Genomic DNA, 23820 nt, shown 5'->3' with positions numbered 1-23820 from the left:
GCTAAAAAAAAAAAAAAAAAAAAACAGAAAAAAGAAAGTTTGCCTTCTTTTCCCCAAACACCCATTACAAACACCCATTATATAAAAAGAAAATTGGTAGAAATAAATATTTGTCATGATTTGGTTCAGTGACATTTGAGATGCCCCAATGGGTGAAATATTTTATAAACTAAGTCATAGAAACATAAGATCACGAGATGTTTTACAGGGAAGAAACTGAAGCTCCCTGAGGTTAATAATGTAATCACATTCCTACAGTAGACTATTTTATGTATGCATGTATATACACACATTTAAATGTATGCAGATATTTTCATAAACATTTACTAATGGAGATGAAATTTACATTCCTAATGCTTTCTTTAAAAAAAACATGTCTTTAATTTTATCATCATGCTATAAATTAAATTCTTTCTTCTTTTTTTCTTATTAATGCAACCTCTCTTCTGTCTAATGCTCCTAAATGTCTTGTTCTCACTTCCTAAGGACAGTGGGTAATAAGGTGAGGGAATTTTGGCTTGTCTGTTCTTTTAGTTTCGTTTTCATTTGAACATTTAACTTTTTTCATTTCATTTTTCTTGAGTTTTTGTGGCTTGGTGATATCTTTGGTAGTGAGCATTACTCAGCTATGTTTCAAATAGAGAAGCAATGTGTTTTGAACGCTCAGCATGTGGAAAATGTGGAGTTTTGATTGTTAAATTCATTGTTCCGTTTGTCTAGGTTTTCATAAGAAATCATACTGGAGTGGACCAAGCAGATGTTAGATTCTACTAAATTACTGTACTGACTAGTATATATTCCATCTTGGACCTTCGAAGAAGGTCTAGATACATCTTGTGTTAGCAATTTACCCTCTATTCAAATGTCAGAGCTCACATAAGCAGTTTTCTGATTGTAAGTGCTTATGCACCTTCTCGCACACTCTATGGAAGTGTGTATTGGCATGTGTGTGCATGAATACTCATATACACAGGTTCACATACACACACATTCTGATTTGATAGTCCAAGAGTGAAAGACATCCAAAGCTCTGGAAACTCCAAGTACATTAGGAAGGAGCAAGTGGTCTGGCAACCCAAGACTTTGCTAAGGCAAAAAATTATGTAAGGCTTTACATACCCATGATCAGATTTGCATCTTTCTTCAATCTGCTTGGTTGCCCAGGACAGAGTTAGTGTATCATATGGCACTCACTTAGAAAGTGTTCATTTGCTTGGATATATGTACTGTGATAGCAGGGGGGAATAAAAGTTAAGGGCTCTACTGAGAAAGCCTCCTTCTATAGACCTTCATGCCAACATTGTGTTTTCCATCTTAGATTAACTGAGTAGTCTCCAGGAGGAAGTGGAGTTCTCTTTCCCTGGAAGTTTGCTCTGTTAGCTGTTGTCAGGAGCTCTGGTTTTTATAATAACCCCGGAGAAACTGCTGCAGAAGCATGGAAGTAGCCAGCTTAGACTACCACGTCTGGCTGCTCCATGAACTTTGTGACTTTGGGCAGTCACTGACTTTTCTGAACATCACTTTTCTTATGCTTATGAAAGGATTTGACTGTTTATCAACCAGGACACCACTGGAATTTTAGATAGAACAGTTTGATGTTGTGCCAACTGCCCTGGACATTGCAGGCCCTTTTATTCTGTGCTCCCCAGACACTGGGATAGTCAGGCTTTCCACCCTCTATTTCCAGAAACCCTGGGGTGGGGAGAAGATGATACTTTCCCTGATTGGGAACCACTGGGTTGGATTAAGTTCCCATTAGTTGCATAATTTTTTTATAGAGTCCACTTGTGTGTGGTGAGGGGAATATTTCCCAGTTCTCCGAGTGAAATGCCACGGCACACCAAGGAGAATTATAAAAAATCATGGCACAGACTCCTGACAGCTGTGGGTTGATGCCTTTCTTCCCTTGTATTTGGCAGAAGCAAAGTGACTGAAGTTTTACCTCTTATAGCTGCCTTGATGCACAACCTGCTTCAGGTTCTACAATAGCCAAACAACAACAACAAAAAAAAGTAAAAGTGGGGAGGAAGGGTTACAAAGCTTAAGTACCAGCTCAGAGGGGCTTTTCTTAGGAAGTAATGTGTCCTATCAAGCATATATGTTTTAGCTGAGCAAAAAACAAAAACAAAACAATCCCTAAAATTAGAACCACCTGACACAATAATTACTAATGTTTTGTAATCTAATTATTATTACTTATTAGGTGTTTTTATACTTCTGTGATCTCTGGGTTTTATATAGATTCCCAACAATAATCCATAATATAAACTGTCCCCATTTTATAGATGAGGAAACTGAGGTTGAGAGTGCCTTTGTCATTTGCCCAAAGCATAAAGTCCTGGCAGTAGGATTGGAAATAAAAAGCTGTGTTAGCAGAGTTGGCATTCAGGACAGGATTCCATTTCTGATATCATGCTGGTCACACCACATCTAATCTTCTCTGCTGTTCATTGCTTCCCCCTGCACATCAGCCTGGTGATCCATCAGTCGTTCTGGCCCCAAAGGCCACCTCCATCACTGGAACATATTTTTTCTTCTCATTCAACCAGCTGATAACCTGAAGGTCTTCACCTGCATGAGCTGTCATTATTGGTGTCCTTTCCTTTGTTCTTCCTGGTGACAGTTCTTTCCTTTCCTCTTGACCTCAACAGACATCTCAGCCAAGCCCTGGTGGTCAGTCTTCATGCAGCAGCCAACAGTCCCCCATCAGCAACTATTCCAACAGTGGGCTCGAGCTTCCTCTGACCGATGGAGGTAGTGTAGCAGACCTCAGTGCCATCGATGAAACCCCAGTCATGGACTCGACCATTTCCACTGCAACCACAGCCCTTGCTTTGCAAGCCAGGAGGAACCCTGCAGGGACCAAATGGATGGAGCACGTAAAACTAGAAAGGCTAAAACAAGTGAATGGAATGCTTCCTCGACTGAACCCCATTCTACCCCCCAAAGCCCCTGCGGTCTCTCCTCTCATAGGAAATGGTGAGTTCCACATCGGACCATGCCTCCCCTCAGGTGTTTTCTCTTCTTTCAAATGTGGCCAGAGCACTGTGAGAGGAACCAGGGTCCTCGCTTTTATATTTGCTGGTTTCACCACCAGTCTCAAGGTTATGCTAACTTACTCTGCTCTATGAATGTTGAACCCATTTGAGTTGCCTTTCTGGAGGATCCATATCTTAAAACTAGACAATAACAGAATAGTATTAAAACAAAAAGTAAGACTGTGAATAACTCATATTCTAATGGTGGAATCATAATTATTCAACCAAAGTAAGAAAATCCCAGAAGAAGATGCATTAATGAGGGGCTGGAGTTGTGGCTCAGAGGTAGAATGCTTGCCTAGCATGTGTGAAGCACTAGGTTCTATTCTCAGCACCACAATATAAAAAATAAATAAAAGTCCATTGACAACTAAAAAATTTTTTTAAAAAAGATGCATTAATGATTAGCATTCTGGTTTCCAAAATTAAAAACCAAGAGGTTAGCCACTACTTTCATTTATGTTGGCTAAGTTCAAGGAAAGACAAACATTATTCTCCATAGTCAGCCCCCATGTCAACTTTTACTTCTGAGATGACACTATCTGAACCACATCCTAAAAGTGACCCTTGCCACTCCAACTCAGGTGTTTGTAGGATGTGAAATAAACAGGAAACCCGGAGTGTGATTGTGAAATTCCTGGAATACCTTGGGCCCCTGTACTTGCATGGATCCTGAGCAAGTGTGTATGTCCCGAAAGTCTTGTCCTTGCACTGCACCTGTGGAAAAGCTTAATCAAATTTAGGGAGTAATTGTTAGTGCTTTAAGCCAGGGATTTACAAACTACAGCCTGGGGGTTACATACAGCCTGCCACTTGTTTTTGTAAAGAAAATATTACTGGCACCCAGCCACACCTAGTCCTTCACTATTGTCTGTGGCCACTTGAATGCTAAACTGCAGAGTGGAGAGTAATTGTGCTAGAGACCACAGTGACCTCAAAAGCAGAAAAAAGTTACTACCAGCCCTTTACAGAAAACGTTGCCTGATACCTTGCTTAAGTTATCCTGAGTCTCACATCCTCTCTCCTTTTCTTCCCTCCACTCTTGTCTCTCCAGGCACACAGTCCAGTAACAACTGCAGTTCGGGCGGGCCCATGACTCTTCTTCCGAACAGAAGTGAGCTCTCCGGGGTGGACTTCACCATGCTGAACATGCTCAACAGGAGGGACAGCAGCACCAGCACCATCAGTTCTGCCTACCTGAGCAGCCGCCGCTCCTCGGGCATCTCGCCCTGCTTCTCCAGCCGCAGGTCCAGTGAGGCATCACAGGCCGAGGGACGGCCCCAGAACGTGAGCGTTGCGGACTCCTACGACCCCATCTCCACGGACGCCTCACGCAGGTCCAGCGAGGCCAGCCAGGGTGACGGGCTGCCCAGCCTGCTCAGCCTCACTCCTGCCCAGCAGTATCGCCTAAAGGCCAAGTACGCTGCTGCCACGGGAGGGCCACCACCCACGCCCCTGCCGCACATGGAGAGGCTGAGCCTGAAGACCAGGATGGCCCTACTAGGGGACAGCAGGGAGACAGGCGTGACGCTGCCTCCTGTCCACCCTCCGCGGAGATGCAGCGACGGGGGTGCCCACAGCTACGGCCGCCGCCATCTGCTGCCTCATGATGCACTGGGGAATGGCGTGAGGAGAGCCAGCGACCCTGTGCGGACCGTGTCGGAGAACCTGACCCTACCCAGGGTTCAGCGTTTCAGCAGCCTCAACAGCTTCAATCCTCCGGGTTTGCCTCCATCTGTGGAAAAGCGAAACTTAGTGCTTCAGAATTACACCCGGCCTGAGGGCAGCCAGCCCCGTCACTTCCATACGTCCCCCTGTCCTCCCAGCATCACCGAGAACGTTACCCTGGAGTCCCTGACCATGGATGCCGATGCCAACTTGAACGACGAGGACTTCTTACCGGATGATGTGGTGCAGTATTTAAATTCCCAGAACCAAGCAGGGTATGGGCAGCACTTGCAGAGTGCCATCTCAGACGACAGCAAGGTATCCCATGGGCCCAGCGACTTTGACCCACCTGGGCTGCCAGACAGCCACATTGGCCAGCAATACCATTCCCTGGAGCAGCCTTGCACCGGAGGCAGCAAAACCGATTTACCTATTCAGTGGAATGAAGTCAGCTCTGGAAGTGCAGACCTGTCCTCCTCCAAGCTAAAATGTGGCCAGCAGTCCAGGGTGCAGCAGGCCCGAGCTTTTGGGTTATATAACAACATGGTGGTCCACCCCCAGAATCCATGGAGGGGTGAGAACAGCCCTGCAGGGGGATATCAGACCCTGGGGGAGAATGGCAGCTCCTACAGTGGCCCAGAGCACTTGGTGATACACAGTGGCAGGGGCACTGGCATGAATGGAAATGCCTTCCATGAACAGTCCTATAAAGCCCAGCAGTATGGGAGCTGTCTCAACAGGCAGCCAGTGGCCCCTAGTGCTCTAGACAGTACCTGCAGTGCTGGGATACAAGGTTCGAAGCTGAAAAGCACCACCATGCAAGGGAATGGGGGTCCGCTGGATTTTGGCCTGTCTGCGGCACCAAATGAGTCAGCTGGCAGCACAGTGAATGGCATGCAGACCCAAGACCCAATAGGACAGGGGTATCTCCCTCACCAGCTACTCAGCGACAGCATGCAGCATCAGGGGGCAGGCCGCCCCAGTCAGCAGATGCTAGGACAGGTTAGTGCTACCTCACACATCAACGTCTATCAAGGGCCAGAGAGCTGCCTACCTGGGACTCACAGCATCAGCAGCCAACCATCAAGCTTGGCAGTTGTCAGGGGCTACCAGCCATGTGCCAGCTATGGGGGCAGCAGGCGCCAGGCTATGCCGAGGGGCAGCCTCACTCTGCAGCAAGGACAGCTCAGTGACACAAATCAAGCCTGCAGGGTGAATGGCATCAAGATGGAGATGCAAGGACAGCCCCAGCAGCTCTGTTCTAATATGCAGAATTACTCTGGTCAGTTCTATGACCAAACCATGGGCTTCAGTCAGCAAGACACGAAAGCCGGTTCATTTTCCATTTCAGATGCCAACTGCCTGCTACAGGGAGCCGGCGCCGAAAACTCTGAATTACTTTCCCCAGGTGCTAACCAGGTGACAAGCACAGTTGACAGCCTCGACAGCCATGACCTAGAAGGGGTGCAGATTGATTTTGATGCCATTATAGATGACGGGGACCACTCCAGCCTGATGTCAGGGGCCCTGAGCCCAAGTATCATTCAGAACCTTTCCCATAGTTCCTCCCGCCTCACCACACCAAGAGCGTCCCTCCCATTCCCAGCCCTATCTGTGAGCACCACCAACATGGCTATCGGGGACATGAGTTCTTTGCTGACCTCCCTTGCGGAAGAAAGCAAATTCCTTGCAGTTATGCAATAGGCGTTAGGCAAGAAAGACTGCAAACAGACGTAAAACTTTAGGAGTTGAAAGATTAAATTGACTCCGTTTTTGGCTGGTTTGTTTTTTTAGTTCTGTATGTATTTTAGCAATCTCATCTCATCAAACTGGGATGTGTTTCAAGTATATTCCTTTTATGGAAAAGGACTCTGAAAAACCCTAAGGTATTCTAGGGAGAAACTGTCTTCCATTTCAGTTTTGAATCAGTATTGTTACACTCAAACCACCCTCTTCTTTTTTTTTTTTTTAACTGTAAGCCCGCCCCCTTTTTTAGTAAACCAATGTAAATGTGTGATGTGCATGTTCTTTCTTTTAGAAGAGAAGTCAAGTTAAAGGATTTGACATGTTTCTCTGTTACTCCAAGGAAAACGGAGTTAGTATGCTTGTGACCGAAGGGGTTACATGACCAGTTTTCTTTCTTCCTTTTTTTTTTTCTTCTTTCTTACATATGCTCAATGTTTTGTTTTTGTGTTTTCTATTTTTTAATTCCCACATTGGGCACAAGAATCAGAATATGGATAGTGAGTTTAAGAATCTTCCGTGGGTGCACTGTAGCATAGATAGCAGATTTTGACATGCTCCCAAACCCTAATCCAATTCAGGGCATACTTTTGAAAGCTACACAGAAGTGGAGACCTGGGGCTCTTGCAAATGAAAATAGTTTGCTCACAGTTTGGGTTTTCAATTCTTCCTATCCATAAGCGTGTTTGGGGTAGGTATTTCTATATGGTCAGTTCTCAGTTATCTTATTTGCCTTCCCTCTCTATCTTCACGAGCATTCAGCACTGTTTAATGCTGCAGGGAGAGAGAGAGGACAGGCAGTTGGTGACACTCAGACATGCTGCTACTTTTATTTGTTCTAGTAAGAAGTTAGGTAGATTCTAGATTGAAGCAATTGGGTAGAATTAGTTTGGGGAATACTGCTGGGCTTGCTATATTTGTTGATTAGATCCCATCTCTTTCTCCATTGACATAGATAACTGAGAATTGATGTTCATAGTTCTAAGTATATAGGTATTTAAACAACCCCACAACTGGCTATACCATTAACATTTATTAATTCCACTATAGGATTTCTATTCTATGTGCCCTATTGAAAGGGATTTGTAAAATTTAGTTGTAAAAGGAAAAGCTCACATACATTGATATTGGGAATAAATTGCTTCAACCATTTGTAGCATTTGAGAACATAAAAGAAGATACTTAATAGCTGTGTGTGGATACCGTTGTTCTTATTCTCTCTGTCCAGTGCAGCATCCATTTAAGAAGTTAAATGTTATATACCATTAGTCCTTATTATGGACTAGTATCTTTTCTTCTGTTTTGGATTAAAACATATAAAGATTTAAAAAGTGCAGCTACTCCCCATGTGCAATTGATACACATAAAAGTCATACTGTGTGTGCAAAAAGAGTACATGGATTATTCAGCATATTGCTTTTAAAAATATGTAATTATTAAAAATATTAACACCTCAAGCAACCTGCTGTATTCTGTCCCCTATTAACCCCTGGAGTTGGATTTATCCAAAGTGATTCACTCTTCAATTGTGTGGCTTTGTCCCTTAATTTGTACCTTTTAAATTAATAGAAAGACAACAATCAAGTAAAACAAAGTGATAAATAATAGAAAGAATGTTAGGACCTGCCTTTATATATATATATACATTTATTTTCTGTTACTTGGACCAAGAATCTCAGCACAGAGGTAAATTTGCCATTTAAGATTTTGTGGCTAAGACTATTGGGTTTGCTTTCAACTAGCTGTTCCTGAGACTTAGCAGAGTAATAGTGGCAAATCTTCCTTCATGTCCTACTGTCCTTCCACAAGTAGCCCCTCCTTTTAAATCAAAGGATATCTCCCATTTGGAACAGCCCATAAGCAAAAGAGAACTGATCTGAGCTCAGGACAGTAGAGTTTCTATAACTTTTCAGCTGAAAAGCAAGGTTTTTCTCTATTCCTCAGACAGGTCACCTTCTTATTACAAAATCAATGATCTGTTCCCTGAATCTCATTTTTTCCGCAAACCTTACAGTCTCCAGGAACTAGGTTTATCTTGAATGCTGCTATGGTTTGGCCCCATCTGTTCCCTATTCCTGAGCAAGGAGACTGGATCCTGCCATACTGCTCTCTCTCCAGCAGACTTCTTTCCTGGTAGTATTCTTGCAGGGGACCTGCATTACCATAATCCTTCTTGGAAGGATGGACAGCAGTGGGGACCAGGACTATCATCATCCTAATCTTCTGCTTTTCCCTCTGGTTTCATGTTACTCTCTGATTTTCCTCCTTTAAGTTTTCTTTTCTGTCCTTGTTTTCCTTGCTGTGGCTTTGAACTTGCAGGAGACACACGTTTCAACTTAATATTTGGCCTCTCTCTATATATGGAAATCTTCAGAAAGGAGGGAAGAAGAAAGTGCTTTCCCAGGATTTTGATGATCTGTAGTGACAGTCAAATGGAAGGAAGGTCTTGTGAGATCACTTAGAAGTATCCTATGGGGACAAGGGATTTCTGCAGACTTGTTATCTCATATCGAAGGACCACCCACAACCTCCAACCTTCTTTCCATTTCTCTGACCTGTGCATCTAGAAAGATAGCACTTACTCATTAATGTCACCATTTACTCTTTAATAAAAAATGCAGGCCCATACAATCTGCATTAAACATGTTTTTATTTTTCAAGCCATTTTTACTGTCTAAAGAACAAATTAAACCACCCCTGTGCTCCTCACACATTGCTCATCCTCTTGAGCCACGAAGTTTTGATTCTTGCGATGTATGTGCCTTATTTTATGTTGATCTTGTCAATGAGAGGGACCAGTTGGTGTGGCCCAATCAGCGTGCCAAGGCTGTTTGCTCAGTGAGCCCGCAGGCAAGCGAGCAACTGTTGCAGAGTCTAAGCTTTCTTGTAACCTGGTTTCCTGTGTTGTTTTGAACTGATAGGAGGATGTTCTCGTCTGACAAGTTACCCTTGTGTATCCTGCAAATGTGTAAGATAAAATACAAGTTCGTTTTTTTCACCTTTTTTAGATTTTTAAAAAATAAAATGTGTAATCCTTTTTAAAAAGAAACACATGTAAATACATTTAAGTATTGTAGGCAAAGTGTTCGAATGTGACCGGCCCCGGCCTTCCGTGGAAAAGCCTGCAGCCGCTCCATGCTCCGCACCCACCTGGAGCCCAGAGCACCGCAGCCCAGACACAGATGAACTCTACCTTGACTTTCAGAACCACTTAGTCCTTTTGTAACAAAGAAAAAAAAAAAACAATGTTTCTTACAATGTCAATAAAAAACTCTTTGTACTGAATTATTTTATTGGATTGTTTATTTAATACACAATTGAATAGAAAGAGTGCTTTCCTTGGAAAAATCCAGAGCCCATGATTGGATGTAGACCCCCCCACCATATAAGCTGAGTGAACTTCTGCTATAAGACTCAGATTCTGCATCCCTCAAATAGAGACTAAGATGCTGGTATGAACTGCTTGTGGTGTCCTGAGATGCGTATATCACACACACAAACATACACACAGGGATCTACTGGGGACATGCTAATCTCATCATTATTGTGTTTCTTGTTTTTGTTGCTTTGCCAAAGTCTAATTTAGGATTGTAATAGGATTTAAGATATAGTATCCTAATTCATCCCTCTTTTACATATTATTCTTCATTACTGAGATATCGTAACACATTAAAAGAAAATCTGGCTAGGTGTGGTGGTGCACACCTGTAATCCCAGCAGCTCTGGAAGCTGAGATAGGAGGATCCCAAGTTCAAAGCCAGCCTCAGCAAAAGCAAGGTGCTAAGCAACTCAGTGAGACTCTGTCTTTAAATAAAATACAACATAAGGCTGGGATGTGACTCAGTGGTCGAGTGCCCCTGAGTTCAATCCACAGTACCCCCCCAAAAAAAAATCTGATATAACCTCAGTTAAAAATATAAGTTATTTGTCTTGTTTGTCTTTTCATGTGAGTTTGCAATATTAACTCTAGATCACCACAAGATTCCAAAATATGGTTCCTTTCCTCCAGTAGCAGCACATCTTTTCAGCCACCTGCTCGGGATAGTTATAGGATGGTGGTCCTGGGTATGGGTATCTCAAGGACACAGGACAGGTGCAGCCATGTAAATGTTCACTCACATGCTCACTCACACACTCACGTGCCTCTTCATGTGTCGCAGAGGAACCTTATGTCTTATGAGTGACAGACACTTCCTTTTCTGTTACCTAACAAGGTTTCCCAGCCCTAAGGATGCTTCATACTTTCCTGATTCACAGGGGAGAATTTCCTATCCCAAACACTCTGCTTTAATAACTACAGCTTTCACCAAAGGCATCCAAATGAATTCAGGGAAAAAAAAATGAGAAAACATGAATTTATACTCTTCCTCAGGTATAAATTCTCATCTCACAAAGATGCATGTCATGGATCAAGTCAAAATGGAAGAAATAAAGAGAAATGGTGCTAATAGAAAGGAAAATGGGAAAAGGGATGCTCCCAGGAACAAGGGGAGGCATGTGCTATAGATGCCTTTAATCCACACGAGCTGGCGGGGTATGGCTCACAGCTCTGCTTTAAAAAATGCCTCCTATGGAAGAAATGTGATAGAAACAGATTTGAGGTAAATATATATATATTTGATATTTCATTAAGCTCTACTTTTAATCTTTTGGGGAATTTAAAAACATACGTTACTCAAACAAGCATATAATAGGACAATGCTAAAATGAGATGGGAAAAAAAAAACATTGCCCGGGCTGGGGTTGTGGCTCAGCAGTAGAGTGCTTGCCTGGCATAAGCGAGGCCCTGGGTTCAATCCTCAGAACCACATAAAAATAAATAAATAAAGGTATTGTGTCCAACTACAACTAAAAAATAAATATTAAAAAAAAAAACACCCACGGCCAAAGTATCTTATTCATCCTTTTTCCTCCTAGATTTTCTATTTATTTGCTTGGCAGTTTCCCCTTCCATTCTATTTTAGAGTATATTTGCCATTCCAAACACAATCTGGGTTCATCTTTCCTTTAATGTTAGTTTTTAAATATCATTTTCCAACACAGACCTTGTTTATGCCCTCTATATCTAGTTATTCAACCACCTGATGACTTTTTAAAATAATAATAGGATCTAACTTTGTTGTTAGGCTTGTTTTCTGTAAATTTATCACCTGTCCCTGAACCTTCTACTTCTTCACATATTGTTGAAATTCTTCCTCAACATCCAGTTCACTGTAGCTCATGATGGTCCCTCCCTTCAGAAAACGTATAATATCTGGAAAATGAGACAGACAATGATGGCATTCATTCAACAGTGCTTCCTACATATCTACTATCCCATTCCCATTCCTTTAAAGGGACTGGAAATTAAAGATGAATAAAACACAATGTGCCCATAAGTTCCATCCCAACAGAGACAGACATTGTAAACACAAAGACAATGCCAGGCACTAGTGGAAAAAGTTCAAGGGGAACTTCAGCTTGTCTATCAAAAGTGGACATAGCAAGACCTCTTAAACTTGGAACTCTTGACATGATGGGCTAGATAGTTCATTGTTGTAGGATACTGTCTTGAGGTTCTCAAAATTATTTAATAGTGTCTCTGGTCAATACTCATTAGATGCCAGTAGCATCCCCCTAAGTTAAGACAACCAAAAACATCTCCACACATTGATACATGCTGCATTCAGGTAAAATCACTCCAGGTTGAGATCCCTGGTTTATGGGATGAAAATACATCAAAAGACATATCATAGGCAGGAAACCAGAGAGAGATTCCAAGAATGACCTAGACTTGGAAGCCTTTGGTCTGTAGATGACAGATGAAGGGTAATAATGTCATTGATGGACACAGGAGTCACATGTGAAAAGGACAGGAACAAACCTGAGGAATACCAGCCTCAGGAACTAAGAGACAGGCAAAGTGGAGTTAGGAAGAAGATGGAAGAGGAGAGGCAGATAAGAAAGGAGGAGGGAAGGCATGCTCTGAAAACCCCGGGAAGCCAATATGGCCAAAAACAGCATCTGGGTCAAGAAGGTCTGGGATTAAAACATACCAGTTTCGAGAGTTAGGAGACCCCAGCTGATCTGGGAAGGCCTTTTCTAATGGGATGGCTGAGAGAAGGAATCAGATTCAATAGTTGAGAATTAAGTGGCACATGATACACTTGGAAACTCGGTGGCTTTTTTTTTTTTCAAGTAGCATGCCACATTTCCTTATCACTGACAATTAAATTACAACCTAATTTTTTTATCCTGTAAAAAACATATTATATTTTCAATAGTTCTCCAGCTAGAAGAATTCCTACTTCAAGGTTCTGATTCATACAGGAGAGGTTAAAAGTTCTTTGGTTTTTTCCCTTTTGTGGTTGTTTTTCTTTCTTCTTCTTTTTCCTACTCTCTCATCCTCTACCTCTCTTTCTTCCCCTCCTTCTCCTTCTCCTTCTTTTATTTCTCCCTCCCTCTCTGCAAGGGACTAGACTGTGTTGATCAACCAATAAGACAGAGGCAGGAGACAGAAAACGTTTGATGTTAACATGAGCAGAGCAAGCATCAGAATCACCGGGACTGTGAGATGAGACACCTTTCCTTCTTGAAAATAAGGGCAGATGGTGCAGATGAAGTCAGGTTTGGATAGGTGTGCCGGAAGGGGCATAGGTCAAGCCACTACAAGAAAGCAAGGGTGACTCTGCTGAAGTTGGAGCAGTCTGGCAATGTGTCAGGAAGGCCACTGAACTTGACTAGGCCTTTGGAATACATGGATAGCGGGGACGTGTTGGAATATAGGAGAAAAGAGCATGAAGCCACTGCAAGGGTCACAAGTGAATACTCCCCTCTCATTCCTATAGGATCTGGATGGAATGACTGGGACCAAAACTGAGTTATATTGATTTCTTTAGGGAGAATGATTTTTAATAAATACCTTTTGGCATTAATAGTGGGTGGCTTGTGATGGGGGTTGCTGGGGGGGAGCTAGAGGGAAGCATGGTGGAGGAGGCACCCTTAAACCCTGTGCTTGTAGGCACAGCCCCTCCTATGCTCTTAGTTCCTCCCTGCAGAGAGGAAGCAGGAGAGGAGGCAACAGAGGGTCTGTGGAGGGTGCAGAATGCTGTGCGTTTCTCTCCCCAGCCTCTTCCCACCAGCCTCAGGAAGCTGTTCCCAACGCTGACAAGGGCAGAGCATGACCATGATCACGGGGGTGTTGGGTAGAGCCAGGACCAGAGACAGGACTTTTCATCACCAGTTCTTCCCCAAGTAAGCAAGATGCTTCAGATGGAATTCTAAGTTAGCAATATCTATGAATTAAAGTCACATTCGGGAATACTTGGATGAAGTAGATGGCTAATTTCCTCATTGGTACGTCTACTTCCCACCCTGCCCCAGTTCTGTGGGGCTGAGCTCATACTTCCCTCTCCTACTTGAAACTTCCTAGCTGTAGCTGAGTGGCTGAAGGTGGAGGAGGCCTGGACAGTATGCAAACCAAACCAGAAGACCAGCCTTGCTTGGAGGGAGGCCTTCCCTGGGGAGAGCATTTTGCTACTGGTTTGAGTAAGCATTTACTAACTGGGGTAGATTATGGATTGACTATACTTGCCACACTGCTTATGTCTCATAGGGCTTCTTTCTCATGACCTATCTAAAGAAAGTTCCTCAAAGTACAGGCAGCTAAAACCTGATCACACCCCTGCTTCTGAAAAAGGTCCAGCCCTGGAATGCATAGCTCTAATGCCAGTGGTACAAGGTGTATGTCAGCAGTCATAGCTATCCTGGCCCCCAGCACCTGAACCATCGAAATAAAAACCCAGAATATGCATTTGGTTGCATTTATAACCCAGAACATTACTCCTGGTGTTCTGTTAACCCTTTGATGGACAACTGAAGAGCTTATACAATAGAAGATTAAGTTATCTGAGGTCATTAGAGAGGAGGGACAGGAAGAGGACCAATATGTCTGTGTGCTTGCTTGGCAACCTGCAAGAACCTCTGCTCCTGGAAGGGTCCTTAAGGAGAGCGGGGGGAAGAGAAAGTACTTGCCCTGGGAGCAGAGTAGCCAGTTAATTTTGAATACTACCATGCTTCTGGGCCAGTGTTCTTCCCTGCAGCTGGGAAGCCTCCTGGGCTCAGAAATTCCAAGGGCCCAACATAATCCATGCTCAGAAGTTGGGCTGCAGCTCCTCCTTGCTGGCAGACACTAGCCTCAGCCTTTCTGGGCTTGCAAGAGCCAAATGCGCTGCGGAGGTGTGATTCACTGAGTTCCCAGAGGAAGGGGAGGCAGCCAGCTGGCAGAGGATTACTGAACAACCAGGCCAAGGAATTCCATTGCTGTTTGGATGGAGCCAGCTACCTCCCATCTCCTCCTCCCTGGCTGAGGCACAGAGCTGGAGTCCAGCCAGGTCTCTGGGGGGAAGGAAAGAAAGAGCTGAGCTGCTTCACTTACAACCAAGATAAGAAGTCTGTGGCTGGTGAGTCAAGACAAGAAATACTTGTGTTTGCATTTGAAGGTGATTGTGATGCCCCCAAATGTTTACCCCAAATATACCTAGATGCTTTCCCCAGAGGTAATTTTGTAATAAACAGCAAACTTGTTAGGCAAGAAAAATAATATTGGGGGGCTGGGGTTGTGGCTCAGTGGTAGAGCGCTTGCCTAGCATATGTGAGGCACTGGGTTCAATTCTCTGCACCACATATAAATAAAATAAAGGTCCATTGCCAACTAAAAAGTATTCTTTAAAAATAATAATATTAATAATATTGGCTATCAAACAAACAAAAAACCCAATGTGCATGTCAAAGCTTAAGGATAGTCTATAATTTCCTGAATAAGAGGGCTCTTTCCCTTGTACCTTGGATACCTCAGGGTCTCTGGGGTGAAAAGTTACTGCTTCATTGCTTAGCCATTTTTAATCTTGTTATTCTTTTTTTATTTGTTTTAATTAGTTACACATGACAGTACAATAAGAAATTAACTGGGCTGTGAACCCAGACCCCCTTGACACCTTTGGTTTGACCCACATCCTTCCAAAGATGAGGTCATGAAACATCAGGATAAATATTTCCCCTGAAGTTCATGCAAAGAACAAAAACCAAAGATCCCATCCAAGCTTCCTCCCTCTGAAGCTTAGATCAATGTGTCACTTGGATCAAGGTAACAGCCAAGAAAGATCCTATCTCATCTACCTCTGCCCTATCTACAGGTCAGTAACAAACAAGCTTCTCTCTTGTGCCTTCAAAGCAGTGGGGAGAACATTCCAGCACCCTACTAGACAGAAGGTCAAGGAACAACCTTTCCTTAGGTTGCCTTGACCCAGCTTTCTTCACTTGCTCTGCAGTTTTAAATAATTTAGTATCTCTTCCCACTCTTCTGCCTGAACATCCTACAGCTTCCAACGTGGTGCTGATTCCAACTTGTACAAAATGCGTTTGGAGACTATCCTAAATCAAGTGCATTTAACATGAAGCCAAAAGGAAAGTTTTTCAAAACAAGCTGATTTTAATCCAGCCATGTGCACTGAAATTCTAGCTTCATCTTGTCATAGGGTTTTCCCCTATAAGAAGAAATGTAAAGAGGTTAAAAAAAAATGGGTGCTTAGAGAACAACTTCAACTGGTGTCCTGCAGTTTAATTCTGTACTAACCACTCAGACAGTGAGATGAGTTTGAACCCCACAAATGAACAGCTCAGTCCTCCATAAGACTGACCCAAGTTCTGGTGCCAGCAATAAGTATATGGGTTCCTTAGGCTATTATACTTCTGAATGGCTACAGATTCAGGGGTTCTCATGACTCCTTCAGGTTGATAAATTCTCCAGAATTATGCCCAGAACTTAGGCAATTGTCATCCTTAGGTTTACAGTTTCATTATAAAGACTATAAGTGAGAGGTAGCCAAAATGTGAAGATGTATACGATGAGGCGGGGAAGACCGCGAATCCAGAGCTTTCACACTCTTTCCTTGCAGAGTCAGGCTGCATCACCTTGCAGTGGTATCAGTGTGTTCAACAACCAGGGAACTTTTCTCAGTCTCTGTGTCTAGAGGTTTTATAGGGATTTTATTGTCTGGGCATAATTGATTAAATCATTGGCCACATGATTGAACTCAGTCTCCAGCCTTTTCCTTTCCCCAGAAACCAGGCTAGCTCAATGTCCAAATCTTCCAATCATGTGGTTGGTCTTCTGGTGACCAGCCCCTGTCTAGGAGCCCACCATAAGTCAGATCATGAATATAAACTAGGATGTGATCCAAGGGTCTCTAAATCACAAAGACATGCCTTTCACTGGGGAAATCCCAAGAGTTTTAGAATCTGCCTTCCAATAGCCAGTGACAAAGTTCAGCCAATTCCTCATCAAACAAACAGACCCAGAACTGAGAAAGAAGAATAGACAAGAGCAACAGATGCCTGGAGCTATGGGATCCCAGGTCCCTGGAGAAGCCCTGACTCTGACTGGCATTTGGACTGAAGGCCAACACTGTCTCTAATCACTAGATATGAGGTTTACTTGCTCCTTGGATCTTCAAAGTTCTCATCTGGAAAAGAGGACTTGACATTGTGAATTCAGCAACCAGGAGGCAGCAGCCACAGGGTACTCAGTGAAAGTTTCTCTTATTTCTTTTCACTTAACCCTGGCAGTGACTGCACATGACTGAAGTACAGGAAAGGAGGCCCACAGTGTGCAGGAAAGCAGAGGAGCTTCCAACAGTGGCAAGACACATAGGTCTCTCCTTCCCATCTGGTCTGCCTGTTTGTTAGTCCTGGAATTTGTACTTTAAGAGGTGGGAAGGGGACACTGTAAAGGGATCTTCATTCAGACCTATCTTATAGGAATCAAAAAGTTCAAAGAAGCAAATACTATAGATGGTACTTTACTAAAACATCCAGCATATAATTATATATAGTAATTCTAGAACTTAGATTTCTTAATCCTAAAATAACAAAAAGGAATACAGTGCTTAAAAAGACATTGCATTTTTATATGTACCTGTGCATGTAGATGTATCTACACAATCCAGATGCACTCTGCAGCAGCCTGATCTTTGCACATGTCACAAATCAGCAAGGTTCCCACCTCTTGTTACCACAGTAAGAAATGAGCTCAAGACAATCCATATTTCACCACACATATCACAATACCAAATTCATCTTCAATTATTTTATTTGAGCAATCTTGAAAATGGGTGATCATTTCTTAATGTTAATTTTATTGCTAAGTTTGTTGTTTGGATAATTCAAGTATTTTGAATTTACGATAAATTACCTCCTTTAGAACTCAAGAACACAACCCAGTGACAACCTGGTGAATAAAAACTTATACTTCTGCACAAAGAAAGCCACTGTTAATGTTTTGGTGTTTACTCCCAGTCTTCATGTTGCTGCATTTTTTCAAATTACATTCATGTTCTTCTTGTTGCAAGATGCATACATACTCTTTGTGAAAACTAAAGGAAAATATCCAAAGCAGATAAAATCCACCTGTCAATTGACCACCCAGAAATAAATTCTGTTTTCATCTGGTGATCTATTTCTGGGTCTTACTTTTACAAATAATATTTAATGATAAGTATTTTTCCATGCCATTAAAAATTCTTCCAAAACATGTGGGTGTAGGAGGGAGAGGAGAGATCAGTGATGGAAAATCAGGAGATTGGACTTCCTATCTTATAGTTGTAGGCCGGTGAGGTTCTGCTTTTTTCTTTCCTAATGAAGGGATCCCAAGAGCAGATGCAGAGAGAACTCTTATCTGAATGCACCTTATCTGGATTTAAGAAGAGCTTTAAGAGATCACCTGCACCCCCCCCCCAACACACACACCTCCGTACCAATAAAAGGAAGTCTCCAGTTGGAAAGGTGACTGACCGGGCACCTAGATATTAAAAAAAAAAAAAAAAAAAAAAAAAANNAAAAAAAAAAAAAAAAAAAAAAAAAAAAAAAAAAAAAAAAAAAACACTAACAGCCTCATCAGAACATTCTTTGAAGCCCCAAACTCTCCCTCTTGTCAAGTTATAAACCTTTTGTTCAACTCTGGCTGCTTCAGTGAATTACTCATTATAAAGTGCTGCTGCATACATAAGAATACAAATATTTTTTCTATTGATTCATCCATTGTCAACTACATCATAGGTTTCAAACCATTTAGAGCTAAGATGACAGGTTTCTTCTCAGCAGTTTTGGGGATGAAGGTGACCTGGTCTGACGTGGGAGACTGCAGCTGAGCTCTCTATCCAGAGGTGCAAAAGTACACTTTCTTACTAGCTATGACTCCCAGATGTCTGTTCTGGGTCTGGGTCAATAAGGGTGGTGAGAACCTCTCTTTTCTTTTCTTTAGATTTATAGGAGAAAAGTTTGATTAGAACTAGTTGTTGGGATACTATGGCTCGTGTTATAGTTAGCAAACGTATGTCCTATTGTACTGTTTTCTGTTGTGCAATCTAAAAGTGTCATTTGTCATTAGAAGGTACATCATAGGGCAGAACTCAGGTATAAGACCTTTGCTCACCAATAAGCCCAGGTTCTGCTTCCATTTGACTTTGTGTCCCAGCAGCTTGGCTTTGGAAATCAGAGAACTGATCTAATCTTCCACATGCTAAAGTTGCAGGCTGTTGGATCTGTGTGTTGAAGGGACAACTATCAGGATTAGGGTGTGAGACACCAAGTACATTATCTTCTTACCAAGTCCATTGTGCATTCTTATATCATCAACATCTCTCATGGGATTTTCCAAATCTAAATCCTTTCTTTTCTCATTGCTTTTGCCACCTTGACATGTTATTCCCTGCTTTTTTTACTACCTTTGAATGATCTTATGGGGCGTACCTTTTCCATGCCCTCTTTGGGCTGTCTCTTGTGTCCACAGTTAAGTCATCAAAGGGTGTATTCATTCGAGTCACATTTAGTATGAGTATGATCTTTGAAGCAGAATTAGGATCCCAGTCTTCTCTGGCTGAAAGGTGCCAAAAGTTCTTCCCAACATTTGTTTCAAGACCTCTCTGATCTCCCTACTTTATCCTCCTTCTCTCATGGGAAGATCTTCATCAACTGAAACCCCATCTCCCCCAAATCCCTGCTGATGCTGCACCATTATTGGACTAGTTTGTCTTTCTGGTTGGTATGACTTCACTAAAGGTAATATAGAACTTAAATGCTCCTCTGAAAAGAGTTAAATGTCCCATTCTGGCTCTTCTAAGACCCTTCCCTTCCCACTCTAGTCCCTCAACTCCCTAGAATCGCTGGGACTTTAGACCTCTACCTGCCCACCTGGAACCTTCAAAGAGAGCCACTTGCATGTTAAAATGCTAATTTGAAGCACGTTAGATATTTTATCCACTTGTATGGACTTTGGAGATATCCAGAGAGCCATGTGATATATCCTCAGTCCCTCACCTAGAACTTCACTCAGAACTCTATCTTATGAGATTCCACGCCAGGCAGAGAAAAATCTTAAAAGTCTCCTCTAAAAATATCAGCGAGAAGGGGCTGGGATTGTGGCTCAGTGGTAGAGCGCTCACCTAGTATGTGCAAAGCCCTGGGTTCGATCCTCAGCACCACATTAAAAATTAAATAAATAAATAAAATAAAGATATTGTGTCCAACTACAGCTGATAAAAAACATATCAGAGGGAAATGTTAACCCTCACATTGACCTCAATTTATTCCATCTTCCAGAAACAAAATTTGGGTGAAATTTTTAAGTGGACCAAAGACAAAAACAACTCTTAATGTAAACTAGTGAGTTTTGCATTCCTCTGTTAATGCCTGACTTGGAGCTTACATTTTAGAATGAAAGCTATAACCTCTCCATTTGTGTCTATCTATAGTTTATGGATGAAAATGTGGTATTTTGCTGCTTCTGGATGGGTTTTACTAAATCAGCATATGAAATTGCTTTATAAATTCTATTTTAATAGGCTTAGAGAGAAATAAGCACATATAAGTTAATTCTTTCTAAGTCTCTCAGAGGTGTAAGAACTAAGTTCTATGTTTTACATGGTCACATGATTTGGGTAAATATGGTCAATAAGACTAATTTGATATTGTTGATTTAATAAAAACAGGTATGTTTTCTGAATTATCAGCATTAAGCATAATATAAGCATACATTTTTTTCTACTTGAGTTTGCTAATCAAATAAGTTTATGTTATACCCACTAGAAATATAAGTTTATAATAATTATACATTAAAAAAATGACAGAAACAGCAGGACATGGTGGCGAATGCCTATAATCCCAGCAGCTTGGGAGACTGAGGTAGGAGAATCACGAGTTCAAAGCCAGCTTCAGCAACTTAGGGAGGCCCTAAGCAACTCAGTGAGACTCTGTCTCTAAATAAAATACAAAAAAAAAGAGCTGAGGGTATGGCTCAGTGGTTAAGCACCCCTGAGTTTAATCCTTGGTACCAAAAAAAAAAAAAAAAAAAAAGACAGATGCAATAAAAATGAATAGCTTGATATCTATTGCTTTTGTTTATTAAAAACAGCAGAAGAGGGGCTAGGGTTGTGGCTCAGTGATAGAGCACTTGCCTAGCATGCATGAGACACTGGGTTCGATCCTCAGTACCACATAAGTGTAAAATAAAGATATTGTCTCCACCTAAAGCTAAAGTAAATATTTAAAAAAATATTTATTTTAAATACTTAAAAAAATAAATATTTTTTTTTAAAAAAAGAACAGCAGAAGAACAAAACAAGAAACATGTACTTAACTTTTATAGGTTTCTTGCTTTTGTTTTCAAGGTTTTTGTTTTGCATTATTTTTTTTTTTTATTTTACAGTCTTCAATTAAGCAAAAATATGGAACTACTTAGTATGTTTCTCCAGGAACTTTTTATGAAATTCAGATCTCAGTGTATCATTTACAAATATTTCATCTTTCTTCTGATCATCTATACCTTTTGCGCAGTTCTCAAAGACACCACCACCTTCTTTTAACTTTGAAGTTGGCCTGAGGCTGGGATGGGCCCGTGAGATCAAGGAGAGGGTTTCCACGGAGAATGTTTTCTGTGAGAATTCTTTTTCAGGTTTTTGTTCTAGTTCCTTCCTGGCCTGCTCTTCTGTTCTTTCTTTTTTTACTTTTTACCAGTTCTGCAAGAAGAGCTGTGGTGTCACCAACATCACACTCCTCTTCAAAATCTCCATCTTCCTCATCTGTTGGAGGAGCATGCACATGGAGGTGGGCAGGCTTCTTTGACACTGAAGAGGAGATTGTATGTCCTCAGGTGGGACAGTGCTTGTTTTTTCCTCTTGCACTGGCTCTCATGCTTCTCTTGAAACTCCTTCCTGAAGTTATGGTTATGAACTTCTTCAGGGGTCTCCTCAGTATTTTGTCTGGATTTATCTTTGAAGGAGAGGGCGGGTCTCTGTTTGAAAACTGCTTTAAGAGTTGGCTCAAATCACCTTCTCCTCTTCCTCTTCTACCCCTTGCAGGTTCAAAGTTGGCCCTGGATGCTGTTGTCATCTTTTAGTTTGGCCAAGGTCTGATGCAGTAGCCTCTGAAGATCACGTAGACACCATTGTGACCTGTTTTGGAAATTTTTGATACTTGCCTAACATGCATGTGTTGTAAACATAGTTAACCGGGAAATAGCTTCAGATAATAAGAGTTAAATTGTGGTTAATTTTGCTTAATAGCCTATGAAATTTTCCTAAAAATTTTCCTAGCTGTTAAAATGCAAATTAAGTTGATATAAATAGAATATTTTTTTTCCCTGAATGGACTTTCCAACAATAACTATGTTTGATAATATGTCTGCTTAAAAAGTTTCAGTGACTCAGTGGTCTAGTGCTTGCCTAGCACTGGGTTCGATTCTCTGCACCACACAAAAAAATAAATAAAATAGACATCTATCAACAACTAAAAAAAAAAAATTTAAAGTTTCCACAATCTGTTAGTGCCTTGCAACCTTAAAGTTATGCTAAATAATGAAGTAATTGGTATGTATTAAGTGTCTAGATCATTTCTAAGTAAAATATCTTTAGAATACTAATTATTAAACATAAGTTTAAACTTTAATATTTTGGGTTTATTTCTTTCACAGAGAGACTAAAAATAAGAGGGTCCCTTAATAGACTATTTTTTTTTCAGTAGTGTAGATGGAACATGACCCTGCACATGCTAGGCAACTGCTCTTCTAAGCTGTCTCCCTAGTACTTTCATAGATTTTTTTTTAACATATGTATAAAAATCCTCTCTAAGGAAGCATTTAAAAATTGTGAGATGGAATATTCATAAACTTTGCTTTCTGTTGAAGAATGCTAGTGTAGAATACCGTTTACAATTACCCATGTTCTAGTTTTCTAAGTAAAGTAAAAGTTACTACATGACAAAAATTAATTATAATCAATATATGTAAATGAAACTACTAGAAATAATAATAGTAAAAGGAAAATGACATTATACAAAAGCATACAAGCAACGTAAGATATATTTTTGTCAAAATAAAGAACAATTTTGTCCTAAAATAAAACCACTGGTAGTTCCAGAATAATAAAGAGGGAGAGTAGAAAGAAAAAATCTGAATGGATATAGAAAGCTGCAGAAGATTTTCAGCAAAAAGAATTTTATGTCATGCAGTCTAAGCTGGCTATGGTTGGATGGTTCTCTTTTTAAGGTTCTGTTTTCAGTGTAAGCTTTTATATTAATAGTACCTGAATGCAAAACAAAAGATCTGTTTTCTCCTTGCTAAAAAATGACAAAAGTTTTCTTGGGTTGGTAGTCTGCTCTTAATAAAACATTTTAAAGATTTTCTTCACCTTTTGAATAATCCATCTATTATGGTTTAGATGTGGAATAATCCCCAAAGGCTCATGTATTGAAGATTTGGTCTTCAGTACAGTTATGTTCAGAGGTGGGACTTTTGGGAAGAGACTGGATTATAAGGACTATACCGTGGATTAATAGTGTGCAGGCATTACTGTGAGCTAAAGGAGGTGGGACCTAATTGTAAGAGTAGGTCCTTGGAGAGATGCCCTTGAGGATTATATGTTGTCCCTGGATCTCTACTCCTCCCCACCCACTCCCCATCCCATATGTCTCTCTCTCTCTGCTCTCTGGCTGCCATGAGCTGAGAAGCTTTCCTCCAACATGCTCTTCTTCCATGATATTCTGCCTCAACTCAGGCTTAACACAATGGAGCCAATCATGAATTAAAATCTCTGAAATCATGAGCTAAAATAAATCTTTCCTTCTCTAAGTTGTTCTTGTCAGGTATTTTGGTCACAGCAACAAAGAGCTTACTAATAATCATTCATGCAACTAAGATTCTGCATCTTAATAATTTACTGTGTTCCATGTTGACTTAATCATGTGCTTGAATAAGAGAACAAAGTATTTTCTCACTTTTTAAAAGAGCTAAGGTTTTCATTTCTGTTTCTTCTTCTTCCTCCCCCTCCCTAGCCTCCTCCTC

The 23820-nt window shown here is 41.3% G+C and overlaps 1 protein-coding gene and 1 pseudogene across 3 annotated transcripts in view; one reads left to right on the top strand and one right to left on the bottom strand.

The window, feature by feature from the left end:
* Gli3 (GLI family zinc finger 3) overlaps window positions 1–9734 on the top strand; it is a 262768-nt gene extending 253034 nt beyond the window's left edge. For all 3 annotated transcript variants that reach the window (XM_048786489.1, XM_048786490.1, XM_048786491.1), the window contains exons 13-14: window positions 2652–2979; window positions 4093–9734. In XM_048786489.1, the coding sequence (XP_048642446.1) occupies window positions 2652–2979; window positions 4093–6410 (2646 nt within the window). In that variant the 3' untranslated portion in view covers window positions 6411–9734. The remainder of the gene's footprint in view (window positions 1–2651; window positions 2980–4092) is intronic.
* Window positions 9735–21214: 11480 nt separating this feature from the next.
* On the bottom strand, window positions 21215–21906 carry LOC107146058 (annotated as a pseudogene).
* Window positions 21907–23820: the final 1914 nt, after the last annotated feature.

Source organism: Marmota marmota, unplaced genomic scaffold (assembly GCF_001458135.2).
Source record: "Marmota marmota marmota unplaced genomic scaffold, marMar, whole genome shotgun sequence".
Taxonomy (NCBI): Eukaryota; Metazoa; Chordata; class Mammalia; order Rodentia; family Sciuridae; genus Marmota; species Marmota marmota.
The sequence above is the reverse complement of the archived record's forward strand: the minus strand, read 5'-3'. Positions and strand labels throughout refer to the sequence as shown.